This window comes from Peromyscus leucopus, chromosome 8a, assembly GCF_004664715.2.
Source record: "Peromyscus leucopus breed LL Stock chromosome 8a, UCI_PerLeu_2.1, whole genome shotgun sequence".
NCBI classification, from domain to species: Eukaryota; Metazoa; Chordata; class Mammalia; order Rodentia; family Cricetidae; genus Peromyscus; species Peromyscus leucopus.
This window is the reverse complement of record NC_051085.1, coordinates 49,390,946-49,410,529: the sequence shown is the minus strand read 5'-3', so window position 1 is coordinate 49,410,529 and position 19,584 is coordinate 49,390,946. Positions and strand designations below refer to the sequence as shown.

At 45.5% G+C, this 19,584-nt stretch overlaps 2 protein-coding genes across 3 annotated transcripts in view; one reads left to right on the top strand and one right to left on the bottom strand.

Moving 5' to 3' along the window:
• Positions 1-2,869, top strand: part of Tcp1 (t-complex 1) — a 31,858-nt gene extending 28,989 nt beyond the window's left edge. The window contains exon 13 of one of the 2 annotated variants that reach the window (XM_037200350.1): positions 2,692-2,869. In XM_037200350.1, coding sequence (XP_037056245.1) covers positions 2,692-2,767 — 76 coding nt within the window. In that variant the 3' untranslated portion in view covers positions 2,768-2,869. Of the gene's footprint in view, positions 1-2,377; positions 2,472-2,691 lie in introns of those variants that run through there. The other variant, XM_037200351.1, reaches the window with a different exon arrangement.
• The window catches only part of LOC114691377 (acetyl-CoA acetyltransferase, cytosolic), a 20,499-nt gene continuing 3,035 nt past the window's right edge, over positions 2,121-19,584 (bottom strand). Inside the window, exons 3-9 of the mRNA XM_028866674.2 lie at positions 17,291-17,472; positions 13,971-14,088; positions 9,996-10,139; positions 7,662-7,784; positions 6,627-6,781; positions 3,476-3,586; positions 2,121-3,122 (exon numbers count right to left, since the gene is read on the bottom strand). Coding sequence (XP_028722507.1) covers positions 2,952-3,122; positions 3,476-3,586; positions 6,627-6,781; positions 7,662-7,784; positions 9,996-10,139; positions 13,971-14,088; positions 17,291-17,472 — 1,004 coding nt within the window. The 3' untranslated portion in view covers positions 2,121-2,951. The remainder of the gene's footprint in view (positions 3,123-3,475; positions 3,587-6,626; positions 6,782-7,661; positions 7,785-9,995; positions 10,140-13,970; positions 14,089-17,290; positions 17,473-19,584) is intronic.

Here is a 19,584-nt window from a genome sequence, read left to right as displayed (position 1 = left end):
ACTTTTGCCAGGTGATGTCTTTTCTAGTTAAAGATGGAACATCCTTGGTCTCATTTAACCTTTTGATAGATAAGAGAACATTTTACTTACATTTCCCACAATGCCTTGTATCATGCCTCTTGCAGACCTGCTCTGGCTATCCTTCCCAGCCCTGACTCCCTCACAGGTCAGCTGCAGGGCCCCCAGCATTCTGAAAGGACAGTCATTTGGTTTGCATCTGCAGCTTCATGCCCTTTCCATCCCATTTCCCCTACTCTGTGGCCGTCCCTCAGTCCCCTTTGTGAGCTAACTGTAACTTCTCCATTATTAAACTTTGCAGCTGCTCCTGGGAAACATCATGTCCAGCCCAGTTACCACCCATTATGTTGGCAGCTCTGAAATCCTTCTATTTACTATGAGCAGACAGGCTCTATTTAAATTTCCTAGGATTAGACTTCGATTCCCAGCACCCACATGTCCTTACAACCATCTGTAACCTCTAGCTGCAGGAGTATCCATTGCCTCTGGCTTCCTCAAGCTCTGTATCCACATGCAGTGCCCTCACCCCATTTAAAAATGGGGCTAGAGATGGCTCAGTGGTTGAGTACTTGCTGCTCTTGAAGAAGACCCAGGTTCAGTCCTAGCATCCACATGGTACTCACAACTCCAGTTCCAGGGGATCTGATGCTCTAGACCTCTAATCTCCGAATGTGCAAACACAAACATGGGAATACATACATACACATAAATAAACCTTGCTTGTTTCTGTTAAATGTTTGTACAGTTTGTATTGCAAGTTCCTGAGGTCGAGGCAGGACATGTTCCTGATGTGTAGCGCTAGCCTGCAGTGGCTGACTTTGTAGGAGCATATTCTAAAATAATGATTTGTCAAGCAGGGCAGTGGTGGCACATGCCATTAATCCCAGCACTCAGGAAGCAGAGACAGGCAGATCTCTGTGAGTTCAAAGCTAGCCTGGTCTACAAAATGAGTTCTAAAACTGCCAGGGGTACACAGAGAAATCCTGTCTTAAAAGAATGAAAACAAATAATAATGATTAGTCAAGCCAGGAATTATGTCCTAGCTTCAGATGTCTAAAACAGGTGGACTATTTAAGCCATGGAGTTATTAGCATGGTCAGCATAATGGCCTCATGTCACAAATTAGAAAATGAGGTAAAAAGTAGAGAGAGTACACAAAGTCCATTGCATATTATCAAGTGTCATATACTGTGTGTAACTTTTTTTTTTTTTGGTTTTTTGAGACAGGGTTTCTCTGTGTAGCTTTGCACCTTTCCTGGAACTCACTCTGTAGCCCAGGCTGGCCTAGAACTCATAGAGATCCTCCTGCCTCCGCCTCCCGAGTGCTGGGATTGAAGGCGTGCGCCACCACCGCCCGGTGTGTGACTTTCATCTAAGACTGTGCCACGGTGCAGGTTAGTGCAAACCATCTGGGCTGTAGTCTATTTGCCAGTGATGCATTGCACTGACTACAGCTGCTGTGACGTCACTCGGGGAGGCATTTCTCACTCCATTATACTCTTTTTGTTTGTAAAGATTTATATATATATATATATATATATATATATATATATATATATATATATGTGCTTTATTTGCATGTACAACTTTATGCCAGAAGAGGGCATCAGATCCCACTAGGGATGGTCATGAGCCACCATGTGGTTTCTGGGAGTTGAACTCAGGACCTCCAGAAGAGCAGGCAGTGCTCCTAACCACTGAGCCATCTCTCCAGCCCTCCATTATACTCTTAGGGGACTGCTGTTGTGTATTTGGTCCATCACTGACCAATCATGCAGGTGTGGCACATGGCTTCAGTAACTGACTTTTAGAATCCATCTCTATTACAGTGTGCTTATGATTGCCATAGTGCATGTGACTAACTCCTGGCAGGTTCATCTGAGGAACATAGAGGCTTGTTAGGAACGTCCATAATAAATGAACTCTGCTTGCCTAACCTGCCCCAAACGCGTATTTTGCTCCAGGAGTCGTTCGTTGGCTGTACCTCTCAGTTACATGCTGTAAACCATGCTTCTCTAATCAAGCTGCCTGTCCTTAACACACTCTCATGTTCTGGTCTACTTCTGTTGTCATGGCAAAACTCCTGGACAAAAAGCAGCATATGGGAGGAAAGAGTTTATTTGGCTCACAATTCCAGGTTACAGTCCATCATTAGGGGAAGTCAAGGCAGGAATTTAGAGCAAGTAACATCCTATCCAGTCAAGAGCAGAGAAAAACAAATACATCAAAACTACCTGCTGCTCACTTTTCTACTCCCAGAGGTACACTTGTTAGAACTCCCAATCTTGTGGACTAGAATAGCTGGAACACTCCATATCAGCTTGGAAGAGGTCACTGAATCAGATTTCCACCATTACAGGATTGGTCTTGATTTGATTAATGGGAAGCCACGAGACAACAAGCAAGCAGGGGTGTTTGAACTAATCAATCATAGTTAAAGTGAAGAGCCTGAAGTTTGCAATAGAAGCCCCAATCACCATTCTTCGAATGGGTCATTTTGGGGGCCAGGCATGATGGTTTTAATCCCAGTACTCTGGAGGCAGGTGGATCTCTGGGAGTTCAAAGCCAGCCTAGTCTACAAAGCAATCTCCAGGCTACATGGTGAGGTCCTGTCTCAAAAACAAACAAAAAACCAAAACCAAAACAAACAAAAAAAGTCAATGATCTGATAAAATTGCACCCAGAAAGCAAAGACGATAAACATGGAAGTTACGAAAATGCCGTTCACTCTGGAGCCCTTGATGACTGAGTGGATCTCCCTTTTATTTATGGCAGTGTCAGGGGCAGTGTCTTAGCCTTGGGTGACTCACATTAAAGTTCAGCAGGCTGTCCACCTGGGTTCCTGTCCTCACTTTGGTCCTCTGATTTCACCTACTATCTAGTGTGTCACTGATTTAACAAGAACATTTCAAGGCTGAGGGCTGTCAGGCAGGTCATCCTCTCTGAACACACATTGCTATCCCCATCCCACCCCCAATGCACAGGGCTGCCACACCACGTGTCCCGCCCATTCTCTCAAGGCTGTGTAACAAGGTCACTAGAATCCTACAGCCAGATGCTCCCAGAGGATGGCCCAAGGCAATGGCTCCTCCATCGATGTTGACCTGCAGGAAAGGAGAGGATCTTAAGTCAGTCTTGTGTGGACACAGGCTAACACCCCAAGTCTTGTCTTTCTCCTCTCAGTGTTAATGCTAGCAAACCACCCTTTCAAACTTAACTTTCCCTGTAAAGCTTAGGAGTAAATACTGCCTGTGACAACTCTGATCCCTTCTTTCTAGAATGTCCTGTTCATTGTGAACTAACATACTCAGTTCTTTGCTGTGAAAAGCAACAAACAAGTCAACTGAACTTAACTAGTATTGTTCACTTCTTGCCAAGGTAACCTGCCCTGGGAAATAACCTCATTTGTTGATTTTTACAAGTTCACTGGCAAACCGCACGACTTCTTGTTGCTTACCTTCTCAGGGTTTAACCCAAGTTCTTTGGCTATTGCAACAGACACTGCTGCAAAGGCCTCATTGATTTCAAACGTGTCAACGTCCTCCAGGGACCAGCCTGCTTTGGCAACCTACAGGGAAGATGAACCAAAATCAGAGCATTCACTACTAACATAAGGGTCTATACATGAAGTGCTGGAGAGGTGCTTCAGTGGTTAAGAACACTTGCTGCTCTATCATGAGCATGAGACTTCAGATCCCAGCACTCATGTTAGATGGCTCACAAATCCCTGTAACTCCAGCTCTATGGCATCACATGCCCTCTTGTGGCCTCGAAGGGCACCTGCATGCTCGCACACACAAATAATAATTCAAAACGAAGAAAAGATATGCCTGATATATGTAATATACCCCTCAAAGATACACTTCTTAGGAAACTGCCTACGAAGCTAGGTGTGCCATGGTGGCTTCTGTCTGTAAACCAAGGGCTGAAGAGGCTGCAGTCAGCCTGTATAATGAACCCACCTGCAACCAAGGTCAGTATGGATTGTATAGAGAAGCCCTGAGTGAAGCTGACTCCACTCAGACGGCGGATGATGTGCTCTAGGGTGATGTGGTCACACACCTGTAATTTCAGCACCTCAGGAGCACAGCAGGACAATGTCTTACTTAATACAGAGCAAGGCCCAGCCTCAAAACCAAAAGGATGTACTCTAAAACACCCCTTAATGTAGAAAGTCTAAACTGCCCTAAATATGAAACAAACAGCATCTGTTATATGCAGGTGATACAGCATACTTGGATCTGACTTAAAAAAAAAAAAAAAAAGAAGTGTAGGGGCTGAGAGATGACTCAGCAGCAGATGCTCTTCCAGAAGACCCATGTTTGGTTCCCACATTCACACGGTGGCCCGTAATAAAGTTTGTAACTCCAGTCCCAAGGGATCCGACACCTCCACTGGCACAAGCGCTTTGTAGACATATATACAAACAGAACACCCATGCATATAAAATAAAACTAAAATAAAAAAATGATCTGGGGCTGGAGAAAATGGTCCAATGGGTAAAGTACAAATGTCCTGACATCAATCCCCAGAACCTACATTGGAAAAAAAAAGTATGCTGGGTGATGGTGTCACACATCTTTAATCCCAATGCTTGGGAAACAGAGGCAGGTGGATCTCTGTGAGTTCCAGGCCAGCCTGTGCTGCAGAGCAAGTTCTAGGACAGCCAGAGCTACACAGAGAAAGCCTGTCTCAAAAAATCAAAACAACAACAAAAACAAACAAAAACTCCATGAGGCATGGTGAGGCACCTGTGACCACACTGCTGGGAAGGCTGAGATGGGCAGACCTGGGGCCAGACAGCCACCCAGCCTGCTTGGAAAATTCCAGGCTATTGTGAGACTTTGTCTCAAAAATGCAGGGCAAGGGTACAGTGCATGGTCTCAATGACGACAGGCCTCACTCCGGAGTTGTTCTCCAGGTCCCACAAATATGACAAAAACAACTCCTGCAAGTTGTCCTGACTTCTACACGTGCACCAGGCCTACACACACACACAAAACAAACACACACACACACAACACACACAAGTCACAAATATGACAAAAACAACTCCTGCAAGTTGTCCTGACTTCTACACGTGCACCAGGCCTACACACACACACACACACACACACACACACACACACACACACACACACACACACACCCTGGACCAGCAGGTCACTCTTCTTCAGTGACAGGGTCCTAGATCTGGTGAGCAGGAGGTAAGAAGACAGGAAAGCTGAGGCCAGGATGTTCTGCACAAGCTATGTCTTTTTCTAAGAAGCACCTTACATACAGTCTCTAGGGTAGAAATGGGACACGGGAACAAAGTCAGCAGGAAGCAGGCAACGCTGCCCATGGGAACACAGGGATCTCAAGCATGCCACAGACCGAGCACACAGTGGTCTTGGGACTGGTAATTCTAGTTTCTTCATGGGGGAAAAAAACAGGTTTCCAGGAACTGAATTCTTAACTCCTTCAAGGTCTTGACTCCAGCTCCAAACTGGATCTTGCCACATCTGTCCCTGGGCAAGGACACAAAACTAGTTTCCCTTTGTCCTATCAACTGGGCATCTGAGACGCCTTGGATTGGCCTGGCTCTCAACATACACATACACACACACACACACACACACACACACACACACACACACACCCCACACACACACACATAAATGTAGTTTTTTAAAAATATATTTAAAAATGCTGATTTTGTGATGAGTGTTTTGCCTGTATGTATGTAAGTACAGCACATACATGCCTGTGGGTTTTAGAAGAGGGCCTGAGATCCCCAGGGACTATAGAGTTACAAATGGTTGTGAGCTTCCACATGGGTGCTGAAAATTGAACCCAGGTCCCCTGGAAGAGCAGCCAGTGCTCTTAATCACTAAGCCATCTCTCCAAACTTCAAGTATATAGGTTGGTTTTGTGTTTTTTTCTTTTTTCTTTTTTTGAGACAGGGTTTCTCTGTGTAGCTTTGCATCTTTCCTAGAACTCACTCTGTAGACCAGGCTGGCCTCTAATTCAGAGATCCACTTGCCTCTGCCTCCCAAGTGCTGGGATTAAAGGCGTGCACTACCACTGCCTGGCTTTTTCCTTCCTTCCTTCCTTCCTTCCTTCCTTCCTTCCTCCCTCCCTCCCTCCCTCCCTCCCTCCCTCCCTCCCTCCCTTCCTTCCTTCCTTTTAAGATGGAACGTGTCCTCTACCTTCAGACAAACCCCAAGACACAAGAGCATACACAAATATGTGACCCAAATGTTAGGGAGAGAACTAAATTCACGTAAGGCCTGGGGAATACAATGCTTTCCCAAAAGGCAAATAAGCCGGTAGAAGTAACAACTCAAGCCTGTCCTTACACGTCAGAGGGAAAGGGGATGGAGAGGGTTAAGAGCTTGTGCAGAGCAGCAGTTAGCAGCCCTCAGAGCATCACCAAAGCCCGAGATCAGGTCCGCAAAGATGAGGCAGACACATATACAGGAGTCGGGAGGGAGAGGCTGAAGGTTGAGGAGTCCAAGGTTGTTCAAAGTCGTCCTGAGCACACAGTAGGTTTGAAGGCAGCCTGGGCTACACAGAACTCTGTCACAAACAAACACAAACAACCAAAAGGCTAGAGTAAGACTCACAGCTTGCTTGATGGCTGGAATTGGTCCTGTTCCCATAATGGAAGGCTCCACACCAGCCTGTGACCAGGAAACTATTCTTGCTAAAGGTCTCAGCATTCGACTCTCAGCTTCTGTCTTCTTCATAAGAACCACAGCAGCGGCACCATCGTTTATCCCTGTAAACAGGTGACCTGGTTTCTACAATGCTCTTTACCCCAAGTTTAACCCAGGGCCACCTTTTCTACCTGAAACTATTAAGTTACTGACAAGTTAGCAAGGCCCTTTGCTGTGACTCATCAGACTTCACAGTGTACTCAGAAGTGGTCAAGGTCACTGGTGATGGTGGCACACGCCTTTAGTCCCAGCCCTTGGGAAACAAAGGCAGGCAGACCTCTGTGAGTTCAAGGCCAGCCTGGTCTACAGAGCTAGTTCTAGGACAGTCAAGGCTACACAGAGAAAAAAAAAAGATGGTAAAGTCTAGAGTATGATATTGACCACACAACATTATAAGAGTCTCTTAAAGCAATGGGGAGGGAGAGGGAAGGAAACTAAAGAAACAAGCCTAGGCCTCACTCACAGATACTGGAAACTTTCTGGAACTGGAAAAGTAGGAAGAAAAATAGACTCTGAAGTTTTTTTTTTTTTTTTTCCCTTTTGAGACAGGTTCTCTCTAGCCTTGGCTGGCCTAGAACTCCCTATGTGTACCAGGCTGGTTTCAACCTCATAGATCTCTGGTTGGTGCAGTGCAGGGATTAAAGGAGTGCCTCACCATGCCTGGCAACTTCAGTTTCCCCTCCCCCAGGCAGGGATTAAAGGTATGCACCACCATCGCCCAGACAACTTCATAGTTTCAATTTTATTCTTTTCATTTGTATGTTTAATCTAGACGTCAAGAAAGCAAATCACTTAAGTATAGATTAAATAGCCAGGCAAATAGAAACTGTAAGCTTTGCCCTTAAACCCAGCTTTAGGAATCATTTTGTGTAGAAAGACATAATCACTTGGTAGACCTCACCAGACTCAGCACTTTCCCTCAGTGCCCTTCAGAAATCGAACCTGATGCATTAGCTGGGGTAACGGTTCCCGTCCCATCGGTAAGAAAGTAAGGTTTTAGCTTGCCCATGGCTTCCATGTTACTCCCATGGCGAGGAAACTCATCAATTTTCACTTCAGTAAGACCTGAAAAAAGTAAAACCAGTTCCCTGGAATGAGGACAGAGAAGGCAGAGGGCTGGGATTGGGGACATCTCAGAAACAAGAGGATTCATATTTGGCAGAAAGGTTTATTAACGTTTACCCACTTCCATTCCAGTAGGAATTACTAGAATTACTACATGCTACCTGTAGCTAGAGTTTTCCTGCCTTGCCCACAGTCAGGACAAATCTTTGTCACCCGCCAGTCCCACAGCCGCTCAGACCCAACCAAGTAAACACAGAGACTTATATTGCATACAAACTATATGGCCGTGGCAGGCTTCTTGCTAACTGTTCTTATATCTTAAAGTAACCCATTTCTAGAAATCTATACCTTGCCACGTGGCTCGTGGCTTACCAGCATCTTCACATGCTTCTTGTGCTGGCGGCATTAGGTACAAACTCTTGCCCCACGTTGGGCGCCATTTATTGATGTATCCAACTCTTATTAAATAAGAAACACAGAAACAATGCAAAAGAGAAAGCCGAGAGGTCAGAGCTCAGAGCCAAAATCTCACCCTTCCGCCTGCGGTGTCCCAGCCTCCCGAACGAAAGCCCTATTTCCTGTCTGTTTGTCTATTTAAAGAGACAGAACAAGCCACAGCTATCTCACCTCACCAGTTCCTCGGCTGGTCCTGTTTCCTCAGACTGGAAGCTTCTGTGTCCTCATCCCAATAGCTCTCAGCTGAACTGTGTTGCTCCAAAGCCTGAAAGCTTAACCAGCCAAACGCTTCTAGTTTCTGGTCCTCACGCCTTATATATCTTTCTGCTTTCTATCACCACTCCCTGGGATTAAAGGCTGGCTTTCTGGGATTAAAGGAGTGTGTTACCACCATGCTTGGCTATTTCCAATGTGGCCTTGAACTCACAGAGATCCAGAGGGATTTCTATCTCTGGAATGCTAGGATTAAAGGCGTGTGCCACCACCGCCACACTCTTGCTATGGCTCTAATAGCTCTGACCCCCGGGCAACTTTATTTATTAACATACAATCAAAATCACATTTCAGTATAATTAGATTACCACCACAGCTACCCCATGAGAACTCTTCATGAGACAGTCTGGCTGTGTTCCAAATCCACAGGCCTTCCTAAGGACAGAGGTATTTGTATTGTATGTACATGGGTTTGTGATTGCATTGAGCTGGCTAAAACTGAGTGAGACAATCCACCCTCTGTGAGCTGAACATGGATGTCAGTTATTGATAAGGGAACTGTCTGCAGATTCTGCTTTAGAGCATGGACAATACCCTAACATGATGCTTAAGGAGCTGGAGATTGTTTCACCTTTAAGAGTGCTTGCTGCTCAATCATCATGACCAGAATTTGCACCTACCTCTAGCAGCTCATAAGTACCTATAACTCTAGCTCCTAGGGATCCAAGGCCTTCAAACAGCCTCCAAGTGTATCCATATACATATGTGTGCATATACTCACAGACATAGACACAAACTTGAAAATAAGGTAAAATAAATCTTTTAAAACAAGTGCCCTTCAGAATGTGAATGTAAGACAACACAAGATCAACTCTGCAGAGCAGATGCCATTCCTGAGAGGTCGGAAAGCTGCTGTCTCCTGACAACTACAACTAATGCTCCACTTCTCATGGAAACCACTGGACACACACCGCAGCTGTGGACAGTTTGAAGACGACAGTTTCCCACTGACCATATCCCGTGTAGACAGCATTTTCCATCCAGGTGTGGTGGCTCACCTGTAATCCCATCAATCAGCAGGCAGAAGCAGGGGGATCACCCACCAATTGGAGGCCAGCCTGGTCTACAGAGTGAGCTCTAGGCCATCTAGGGCTACACAGTAGGACCATGTCTCAAAGCAACAACATGCAGGGCAGTAATGGTGCACACCTTTGATCTCACCACTCAGGAGGGAGAAGCAGGCAGACCTCTGTGAGGTCAAGGCCAGCCTGGTCTACAGAGTGAGTTCCAGAATCGCCAAGGCAATGCGGAGAAATCTTTTCTTGAAAAACTAACCAACCAACCAACCAAACAAACAAACCGAACAACAATAATAACAAATCATCATCTGCTTGCCAATATTCAGACCTTATATTCAGATGTATAAAGCCTACAAATTGACAACTTGTAAAGATCAGTTCCCAAATGGCCCTACCTACCATCCTTGCAGGCGTTATTGACGCCTGCAAACAGGCTCATGTTTACTGTGCTCTCCACACTCACCTTTTCTGGAAGACACCAACACTGGCACAATCTCCTTGTCAAAGTGGCCAGCTTTCTGTGCACGCTCTGCCCTGTTCTGGGACAGAACTGCAGCCTGGTCCTGGGCTTCTCTACTCACTTGCCATTTTTTGGCTACGTTTTCAGCTGAGGAGAAGAAAAGGCGAAAACAGCATATTCATGAGCTGGGTTTTGGTAGCTCAAGTTACTCACATTTAAGCCTCTTTCCCTCTCTATGTCTGCAAACTTCCAGAAATCTGTATCCAGGTTCACCATTGATACTTTTACCTCATTTACTTAGCATTCCCTACATGAACCTTCCGGAAAGTATAAGTCCATAGGTTTTCCCTCTGTGCAGAACTCACAGGATAACACGTTTGCTGCCAAGCAAGATGACTTGAGTTTGACCTTTGATGAACATGGTGGAGGGAATTATAGCAGGTTCTCTCATTTTTTTTTTTTAAATTAAATCAGGAAATTTAACATTAATACCATTTTGTGCTCATCTTCAAACTTTACCTTTTGTCATAATAAGACTTAACAATAAACCAGCTTCCTGGGCATGATAGCACACAATGAGGCAGCAGGATCTCTGAGTTTCAGGCCATTGCATTGCTTAGGATCTGGTGCTCTTCACTATAAATCTCTTTAGATCTTCAGACTTTCTGTGCTCCTTACGTTTGATATTGGTTTTTATTTTGTGAAGACTTATGATTTATTTTATGTGTGTGTGTCTGTATGTGCACAAGCAGAACACAGCATCAGATGTCTGGAACCGAGCCTCCTGACATGGCTGCTGGAGGCTGAAATCTGGTCCTCTGTAAATGCAGCAAGCACTTTTTTTTTAACGATACAGTGTTCTGCCTGCATGTATGCCTGCAAGCCAGCAGAGGGCACCAGATCTCATTACGGAGCCATTGTGAGCCACCATATGGCTGCTGGGAATTGAACTCAGGACCTTTGGAAGAACAGTCAGTGCTCTTAACCTCTGCCATTTCTCCAGCCCCCACAGCAAGCACTTTTGACATTGAACCATCCAGAGCTAGTTATTTCTAAAGAGTAGGGGCCCCTTTCTTCCATCACATTGTCTTGTGTTTCCTCACTGAATAATGGCTTGTCTGCACAGGTGATAATCAGTTTATCTTGGTTATGGATAATCAGTTATGCTTGGTGCCCTTGGAGAGGAGCTTTCTACATTTTTTTTTTAATTTTACTTATTTAATTTTATAATACCATTCAGTTCTACATATCAGCCACGGGTTCCCCTATTCTCCCCCCTCCCACTCTCTCCCCTTACCCTTAGCCTATCACCCATTCCCACCTCCTTCAGGGCAAATCCTCCCCCGAGGACTGCGATCAACCTGGTAGACTCAGTCCAGGCAGGTCCAGTCCCTTCCTCCCAGACTGCGCCAAGTGTCCCTGCATAAGCTCCAGGTTTCAAACAGCCAACTCATGCAATGAGCACAGGACTTGGTCCCACTGCCTAGTTGCCTCCCAAACAGATCAAGCCAAACAACTGTCTCACCTATTCAGAGGGCCTGATCCAGCTGGGAGCCCCTCAGCCTTTGGTTCATAGTTCATGTGTTTCCATTCATTTGGCTATTTTACTCATTTTTTTTCAATAATTGAGTAAAATCGAAATTTATTATAAGCCACAGTCGTCCTAGGGACCTCCATTTTTGTTTGTTTGTTTTTTTGTTTGTTTGTTCTGGATAGAGCCCGGGACTGCACATGCTAAACAAGTGCTCTAACAGGAAACTCTGCCTTTAGCTTCAGGATCTAAATTTTAAACGATCATCTTGGTGATGTCCAGGCAGGTAGTCTGAGTATCACTGGAGAAACTGGCTAAGATCCAGGTAAGAGCTATAGCACCCCCCATGGTCTGCGGGTGCTCTTTAGCTCTCTGTGCTGTTGTTCTCACGGAGCAGAAAAGCCGTGAGTCCCTGTCGGACACGTCCTCAAGACCTCCTTGCATTCCCACACTGTCTCCTGTGCTTACACTTAGCCTTTTCCTGTTACCCTCTTCATATGACTGACACTTCTCATGGAACCTCAGCCATTGCTACAGCTTTTGAACAAGCTGCTTCCCTTCTCAGAGTTTATTTATCTCACAGTCAAATGTTACTTCTGTTTAAGCTTTATTTATATATAGTCAAGGTACTGACTTTCTAATTGCTTCATCTGTCAACATAGGACGCAAGGACCGAGACCAGTGGTTCCCAACATTCCTAATGCTGAGACCCTTTACCGTTCCTCATGTTGTGGTGACTCCCAACCATAAAATTATTTTTGTTTCTACCTCATAACTCTAAGTTTGCTAACTATCATGAATCATAATGTAAGTATCTGATATGCAGATGGTTTAGGCTACCCCTGAGAAAAGGTCTTTCAGTCACCTTCTTGGTGATTGAAAAGATTGAGAACTGCTGACCAGACACATGACTAACAATACAATTGTGTTACCAGAAGAACTAGTTTATTTGCTAGTCCTTCTCTTACAAGTCAGTATTTGTGGGCTCTGCTTCCTTATTTGATGAAATGAAGGGATTGTAGATCCTTCGACACCAAGGATCTACAAGTACACAGTATCAATTTTCTCCTTTCAGTTCCTTGAAGGGAAAATGTGTGCACGACTCTAAATCCACAGGGAACAGCTGTCTGTAAGGAGGAGCACACTGAGGAGAGTGGACACTTCACAGTGGCCTGTATGCTGCTGAGCTTCCTAAGGATGTGGTGCCTTTGACCATCAGCTTCCTGGGCAGGATGAACATTTTGGAATATAGTTTTCTTTTAAACACTTTTTAAAATTACTTAATTTATGAATTTTATGCTTGAGTGTTTTATATGCATGCTTGGTGCCCTTGGAGCCCGTGAAATCACGTTGTGGGAGGTAGGAATTGAACATGGGTCCTCTACAAGAGCAGTAAGTGCTTTTAACTGCTGAGCCATCTCTCCAGCCCCTGAACTAGAGCTTTCATGCCTATCATAACAGTCATGTTTTTAAGTCTTGTTTGTCTTTTGTTTGTTTTAGACAGGATCTAAATGTGGTGTACCCCTGGCTGGCCTAAAAACTCACAGAGTACAATGGAGATGAGACTGGTTTAAACTCACAGAGATCTGTCTGTCACTGCCCCGCAGGTGCTGGGGCTAAAGGTGTGTGCCACAGTGCCCAGCCAAGTTCTTTAAAAAGTTTTTATTTAGGTGTATGTGTTGGGGGCTGAACTAGCTTATGTGCACCACGTACATGCAGTGCCTGTGGCGGCCAGAAGGCACAGGATCCCCTGGAACTGGAGTTACAGATGGCTAATAGGCCACTTGATGTGGGTGCTGGGAACCAAACTCAGATCCTTTGCAACAAGGCCAGTATTCTTGACAACTGATCCATCATCAGTGTACTGGTAACTCAACTATGACATCAGCAAAACGTGCCTTTTAGGAGGTCACTTGCTGCCTGTTCAGGGTCCTAACTTAATTTTCTATTACTGTCTCACCTTCGCTCTTATGCCCATAAAACCAGGAGAAAACCTGCCATCCTGGCTTTCCTGTTCTTCCATCCTGTGTCATGTGTGGCTGTTTTGTACTGGTGTCTGCCCTCTGCCAGTGAGATATGGGTCACACTTTCAGCAGGCACTACAGGGGATGGGAACGTTAAGGACAGAATGAGTGAGCTACATACACTGGGAAGACATGACCTCTCATGCCTATGTGTAACGTCTAACCACCAAAGTTCTACTCGGATCAAAGACATCTACAGCTGTGACGAGTTCTCCAGAATCAAGTCAAAAGCAGACCACAGGGATACCTAGGGAAGCTCCATGAGGATCCAACACCATGAATATCCCAGGACTCTCTGTGAGCTTCGGTATGTCTCAGCTTCCTCACTAAAGAACATGTTGGGCACCATGGTAACCAGAAGCCTCAGTCACATGCTCTCGTCAGCCTCTTTAAAGCTGCTGTGTGCAGCTGCATCAGCCTCACCTGTAATGCCCATGTGGTAGTTGTGAAACGCATCTGTGAGACCATCACAGAGGATGCTGTCAGCCAGCGGCATCTCCCCCATCTTGATTCCTGCTCTCAGGTGAGCCAAGTGAGGGGCCTGGAAACAGGAAGTAAGAACAAGTTAGACTTGGTTGTCAAGAGCCCTCTCCTTAGGATCCCACTCAGCCTCAGAATGGTCTGGACGGTGCTTCCTCCCTTTTCATTTACCCATCAAGCCCTTCTCTCCACTACCTGCTTCCCCAGGTCAGGGCCTGAAACCTCTTGGCATTAGCAGACAATCCCACCTGCCTTCTCTTAGCAATCTATTCCTCTGTAACTTGCCCGTTTCTCTCTCAGACCTGTCCATTCTGTGTCTTCATTCCTTATGGGTCATTTTTTTCCTTCTAGAGATGTAAGCATTACCTAAGGAGATGGCATAAAAACCAGAATCATGTACCTACTTTAAAAAATGTTATGTGTGTGCCTGAATGACTTTATGGACACCACGTGAGTGCATACCAAAGAGACCAGAGGGTATTGGACACCCTGCTGGACTATGGGCAGATGTGAGGCCCCTGACATGGATGCTAGGAACTGAACTTGGGTCCTCTGCAAGAATAGTACAAGCCTTTCACTACTGTTCATTGCTCCAGCACATCCGATAACTATTCTGATAGGAGACAGAATACCCATAGGGAGAATACTCAGGTTGCAATATGAACCGAGAGGGGGGTTTTTGAGGAGAAGTTATTCTTGACTTCCAGCATTTCAAAAGCAGCCAGTATACAATGGAAAGGGTAATAATGGGCAAGGAGTCAACAGAGGTGAATCAAAGTACAATGATATCTATGGAGGAAGATGACATAATTAAACCCATAATATCATATGCTTATTGTTTTTAAGAAGCAAAGAAGCAAAAGCCATACATTTAAGTGGCAGCTCTGGACATCAGTGTTCCCACCTGTAAACTGGGAATAACAGCACTGATGCCATGTTGGCTTGTGTGAGCACATACAGCAGCCCTAGGTGCAGGCCTGCACTTGATTACATCCAACCAGAAGGACTCCATTCACTTTGTGACCTTTGGCCTCCTCCTGAGCTCTGCAGTTGCTGAGCTCACTGATCTCTGACCAGTGGCTCCAAGGTCAGACCTGGAGCTGCCTCCACAAGAAGGTACTGTTCCACTGCAGGGCCAGCTTGAAGGACAGCACTGGGTGACACAGACCGGAATGGCAAGCCTCCTGGACAGGGGCAGCTCCCTGTGGTCCTCGGCCATGTTCTTTCCTTTGGTTTTTGAGGTGAGGTCTGGCTGTGTGATCTAGGCTGGTCTTGAGTTTCTGGGCTCATGTGCTTCTCAGCCTCCTGATCAGCAGGAACTGGGCATGCTTCACCATGGGTGGCTTTTACATGTCCTACCCTCTAGAAGATCAACAAGGTCTGGTCCCTGAGATCCCTCCTGATCAAGGGCCATGACAGGAAGGTTAAGGGGCAACGTGTGACTCGACTCTTCCTTACAGAGGAAAACAAGTCCAAAACAAGCTAGCCTATCTCCTGTTTCCCTCTGGTCTGGGATCTGAAGTGGTAGAGATCTGTCCTGCTGAGGCTCCTCGTGCTCTGTGTGCAGATCATGGTCTTGATTATTTGTGTGTGGACTGTTCTGAGCTCTGGCTCCAGGTCAAAAGGAGAAAGAACACTGCCTAGGGATGTGCTGTACCCTGGCTGATGAGCTGTGTCTAGGAGCAGGCTGCTCCAGGTACACAGAATTCTACCTGACTGGTGTGGGCAGTGATAGGTGGATTTCTGTGAGTTTGAGGCCAAGCTGGAATACATGGGGAGTTCCAGCATGTCCAAGCTACATAGGACCCTGTCTAAATTCTGGGGGTTAGGGAAGTGGCATGGTGGTGCACACCTTTGATCCCTACACTCAGGAAGCAGAGACAGGTAGATCTCTGAGTCTGAGCCCAGCCTGGTCTACAGAGCAGGTTACAGCATAGCCATGGTTACCCAGAGAACCTGTCTTGAAAAACCAATAAATAAATAAGTGAATCCAAAAGAGGGAAAGAAGAAAAAGAAAGCAAGGCAGTGTCAGTGAGATGGCTCAGTACATCAGGCACTGGCACCAAGTCTGACGACCCGAGTTCAATCCCCACAACCCACCTGGTGGAAGGAGAGAACCCACTCCAGCAGTTGTCCTGACTCCACCTGGGGAGGGGCATGTGCCCACTTCCCAGTAACATGGGTGAGAAATGTGTTGTATTTACTATTATTTCTCTTTGGAGATTAAAGGTGTGCCCCGCCTCACCCAGCCTCTATTATTATTATTTATTTTTAAGAAGAGGAGAATGACAGTAGTGCATGATGGGAAACAACCTACCATGGAAATGAAAACCCTGACAGCATCTCAAGTGGAAAATCTGGGGACCTAGCCAGGAATATGAGTCAGGAGCAGTTGCTCCTTTGTTGAACGATCTAATTTTTATTCTTTGATAATAAGTAGAGGAGTTGAATTATGAATCTGGATGATTCAGGTGGCCTTCATGACCTTGTCAACTTCCTAAGGATGACACCTCTCAGAAGTTAGTCAATGGCCTGTGAAATAGTCATTTTAGTGTTCTCAAGATAAATTTCTTGTAATAGACATGTTTATTAACTATTTGGGCATGATAAAAAGGAGCTTTTAAACCTTTAAAGTTGTAAAGAAGACAACTCCTAAAAAAAGCTTTGGCCAGGTGGTAGTGGTTCACACCTTTCATCCTAGCACTCTGGAGGCAGAGGCAGGAGGATCTCTGAGTTCAGGACAGCCTAATCTAGAGTGAGATCCAGGACAGCCAGGGCTACATAAAGAAGCCCTGTCTCAAAAAATCAAAATAAAGGAAGGAAGGAAAGGAGAGAGTGAGAGAGAAAGTTAAGTTTTGGATACTTAAAAAATATCCAAAAATTTAAAAAGTTTTTTCTGGGCACAGTGGCATATGCTTGTAATCTTAGCACTCAGGAGGCAGAGCTAGAAAATACTTAAGGCTAGGTTAGACTACATAGCAAGTACTAGGCTAGCCTCAGCTACATAGTAAGCAGGGACAGCAACAACTAATCTTGTGGGTTCGTTTCAGAAAACTGTATGCTTCTAGAACAACAGCTTAGAAAAGTTATCCTCTGCCTCCTCCACTGCCTGGCTGACAGGCTGTTCTTCACACAGGATTTCTCATGCATCCTGGAGAACAATGAACATTCATTCAGGCAGGGGTCCAGGCTGAGTGGCTGTCTGTGTTCCTCAGCAGGACATGCACCCTGCCGAGGAGGATGGTGGGCCCCTAGGCACTTACCTTGCTCATGTTCTCCATGCCTCCTGCAACCACAATGCTGGAGTCGCCTATGGCTATGGACTGGGCTGCCAGGCACACGGCTTTGAGGCCTGAGCCACAGATCATCTGGCAGCTCCACGCTGGAACCGAGTAGGGGATCCCTGCCCCCACACTGGCCTGGCGAGTAGGATTCTGCCCACAACCTGGAACAGGACATGGAGCCTCTAAGTCATCAGGGGAAAAGGTAAAATTCGGGGACCAGTGAGGGCTGAGTCAAGGAGATGGCCTGCCGCCTCCCATGCCTTCAGGCCAGCTCAGTTCTCCAGCAGCACAGACGCCTGTCTCCTCTCTGCCTGCCACTCTAGACCTGGGACAGATGGCACCTTGTGTGACTCCTCCACAAGCAAGTTCCCAACACCTTAGGACAGAGCCTCGAGGCCTTCATCTCTAGAGAGGGCCAGACTTGTCCTCCTAGTCGGGAAGACAGGTAGTTAAGACCAAGGGTAACAGCCAGCTAGTTCTGCTGCCTGTAAACACAAGGCATAATTCAGACTTGGAGAGCATTTTGATCCCAGAGGCTAGGTATGACACTCAGAACAAAAAGGGGGGGTTACTTAAAGAGAAATTCTGTGCATAAAAGCTGTGTAGAAGCTGGGTGGCGGCGGGGGCAGTGGTGGCGCACGCCTTTAATCCCAGCACTCGGGAGGCAGAGGCAGGTGGAGCTCTGTGTTCGAGGCCAGCCTGGTCTACAGAGTGAGATCCAGGAAAGGCGCAAGACTACACAGAGAAACCCTGTCTCAAAACACCAAAAAAAAAAAAAAAAAAAAAAAAAAAGGTATGTAGAAAATCATGCTAGTGTGGTAACTCACACCTATAATCCCAGCATTTTGTCAATTGCAGCAGAATGTTCACAATTAATTTGAGGCTAGTCTGGGGACATATTAAGTTTTAGACTAGCATGAACCAAATGATCAGTTCATAGTAATCTGAACTACATAGTGAATTCCCGGCCAGTCTATACTACATAGTAAGGCTTTTTCTCAGAAAGTAAAAAAAAAAGTTAAACCCATATAACAAAATTAGAACCAACAAATGCCTGTCTGTAGTTTACCTGAGATATCCTTCAGTTGGCAAAAACAAAACAAACCACTTCCTTAAAAGAAGCAGCAGACAGTGGTTGCACACGCCTTTAATCCCAGCACTTGGTAGGCAGAGTCAGGTGGACCCTTGTGAGTTCGAGGCTAAGCTGGGATACAGAGTGAGTTCCAGGAAAGTCGAAAAGCTACACAGAGAAAGAAACCCTGTCTCGAAAAACCAAAAAAAAAAAAAAAAAAAAAAGAAGAAGAAGCAGCAGAGAAGAGGACCTTCTACTTCCTGTTGCCCGCATATCAAGATGTAGAAGCTCCTTCTCCAGCACCACGTCTGCTTGCAGGCCGCCATGCTCCTGCCATGATAGTGGACTAAACCTCTGAAACTGCACAGCCACCTCAGTTAAATGTTTTCCTTTATGAACAAGGAAGAGCAGCAGCATCAGAGAAGGGATGGAGGCAAACTTTGCAATGCTCTTAGCTGAAATGTCATTGTATGATGAATGGCACAGAGTGACCCCCTTTGCAAGTTTCTGATGCACCTGCATCTATGGCCTTTCCTTGCCGTGGAACAATTCTTCATACACTGTAAATATGTATTACTCTCAGTTAATAAAGAGCCGATTAGCCGATGGCTAGGCAGGATTTCTGGGGTAGAGGGAATGTTGGGAAGAAGGGCAGAGTCCGAGGTGTCACCACACAGATGGAGAGAAAGGAGGACGTGCAGGAGAGGTAAAAGCCATGAGCCTTGAGGCTGCACATAGATGAATAGAAATGGGTTAATTTAAGTTGTAAGAGCTAGTTAGTAATAAGTCTGAGCTATTGGCCAAGCATTTAAATTAGTAATAAGTCTCTGGGTGGTTATTAGAAGCAGCTGCCGGGACACAGAAAACTCCGCCTATATTTCCTTAGTGTGTTTGCTGGAAAAATATTAACCAATGGGGCAGTGTCAAAAACTGAGAAACTGTATTAATTAGTGTCATTAATCTGAGGTTAGGCTAGAAGTGAAAAACATATAATTTTCTGGCTGAGGGTAGTGGCTCATGCCTGTAATCCAAGGAGTTAAAGGTAAGAAGTTTACCTCAAGGATTGCACATGTTCAAAGCCAGTTGGGCTACAGTATTAAAATTAAAAATTTAAAAATTCTAAAATAAACTAACAAGATACTATTGAATAAATGTATTATTATATAAGGTATCTGTTTTTTAAACAATAAATGTCATAAAT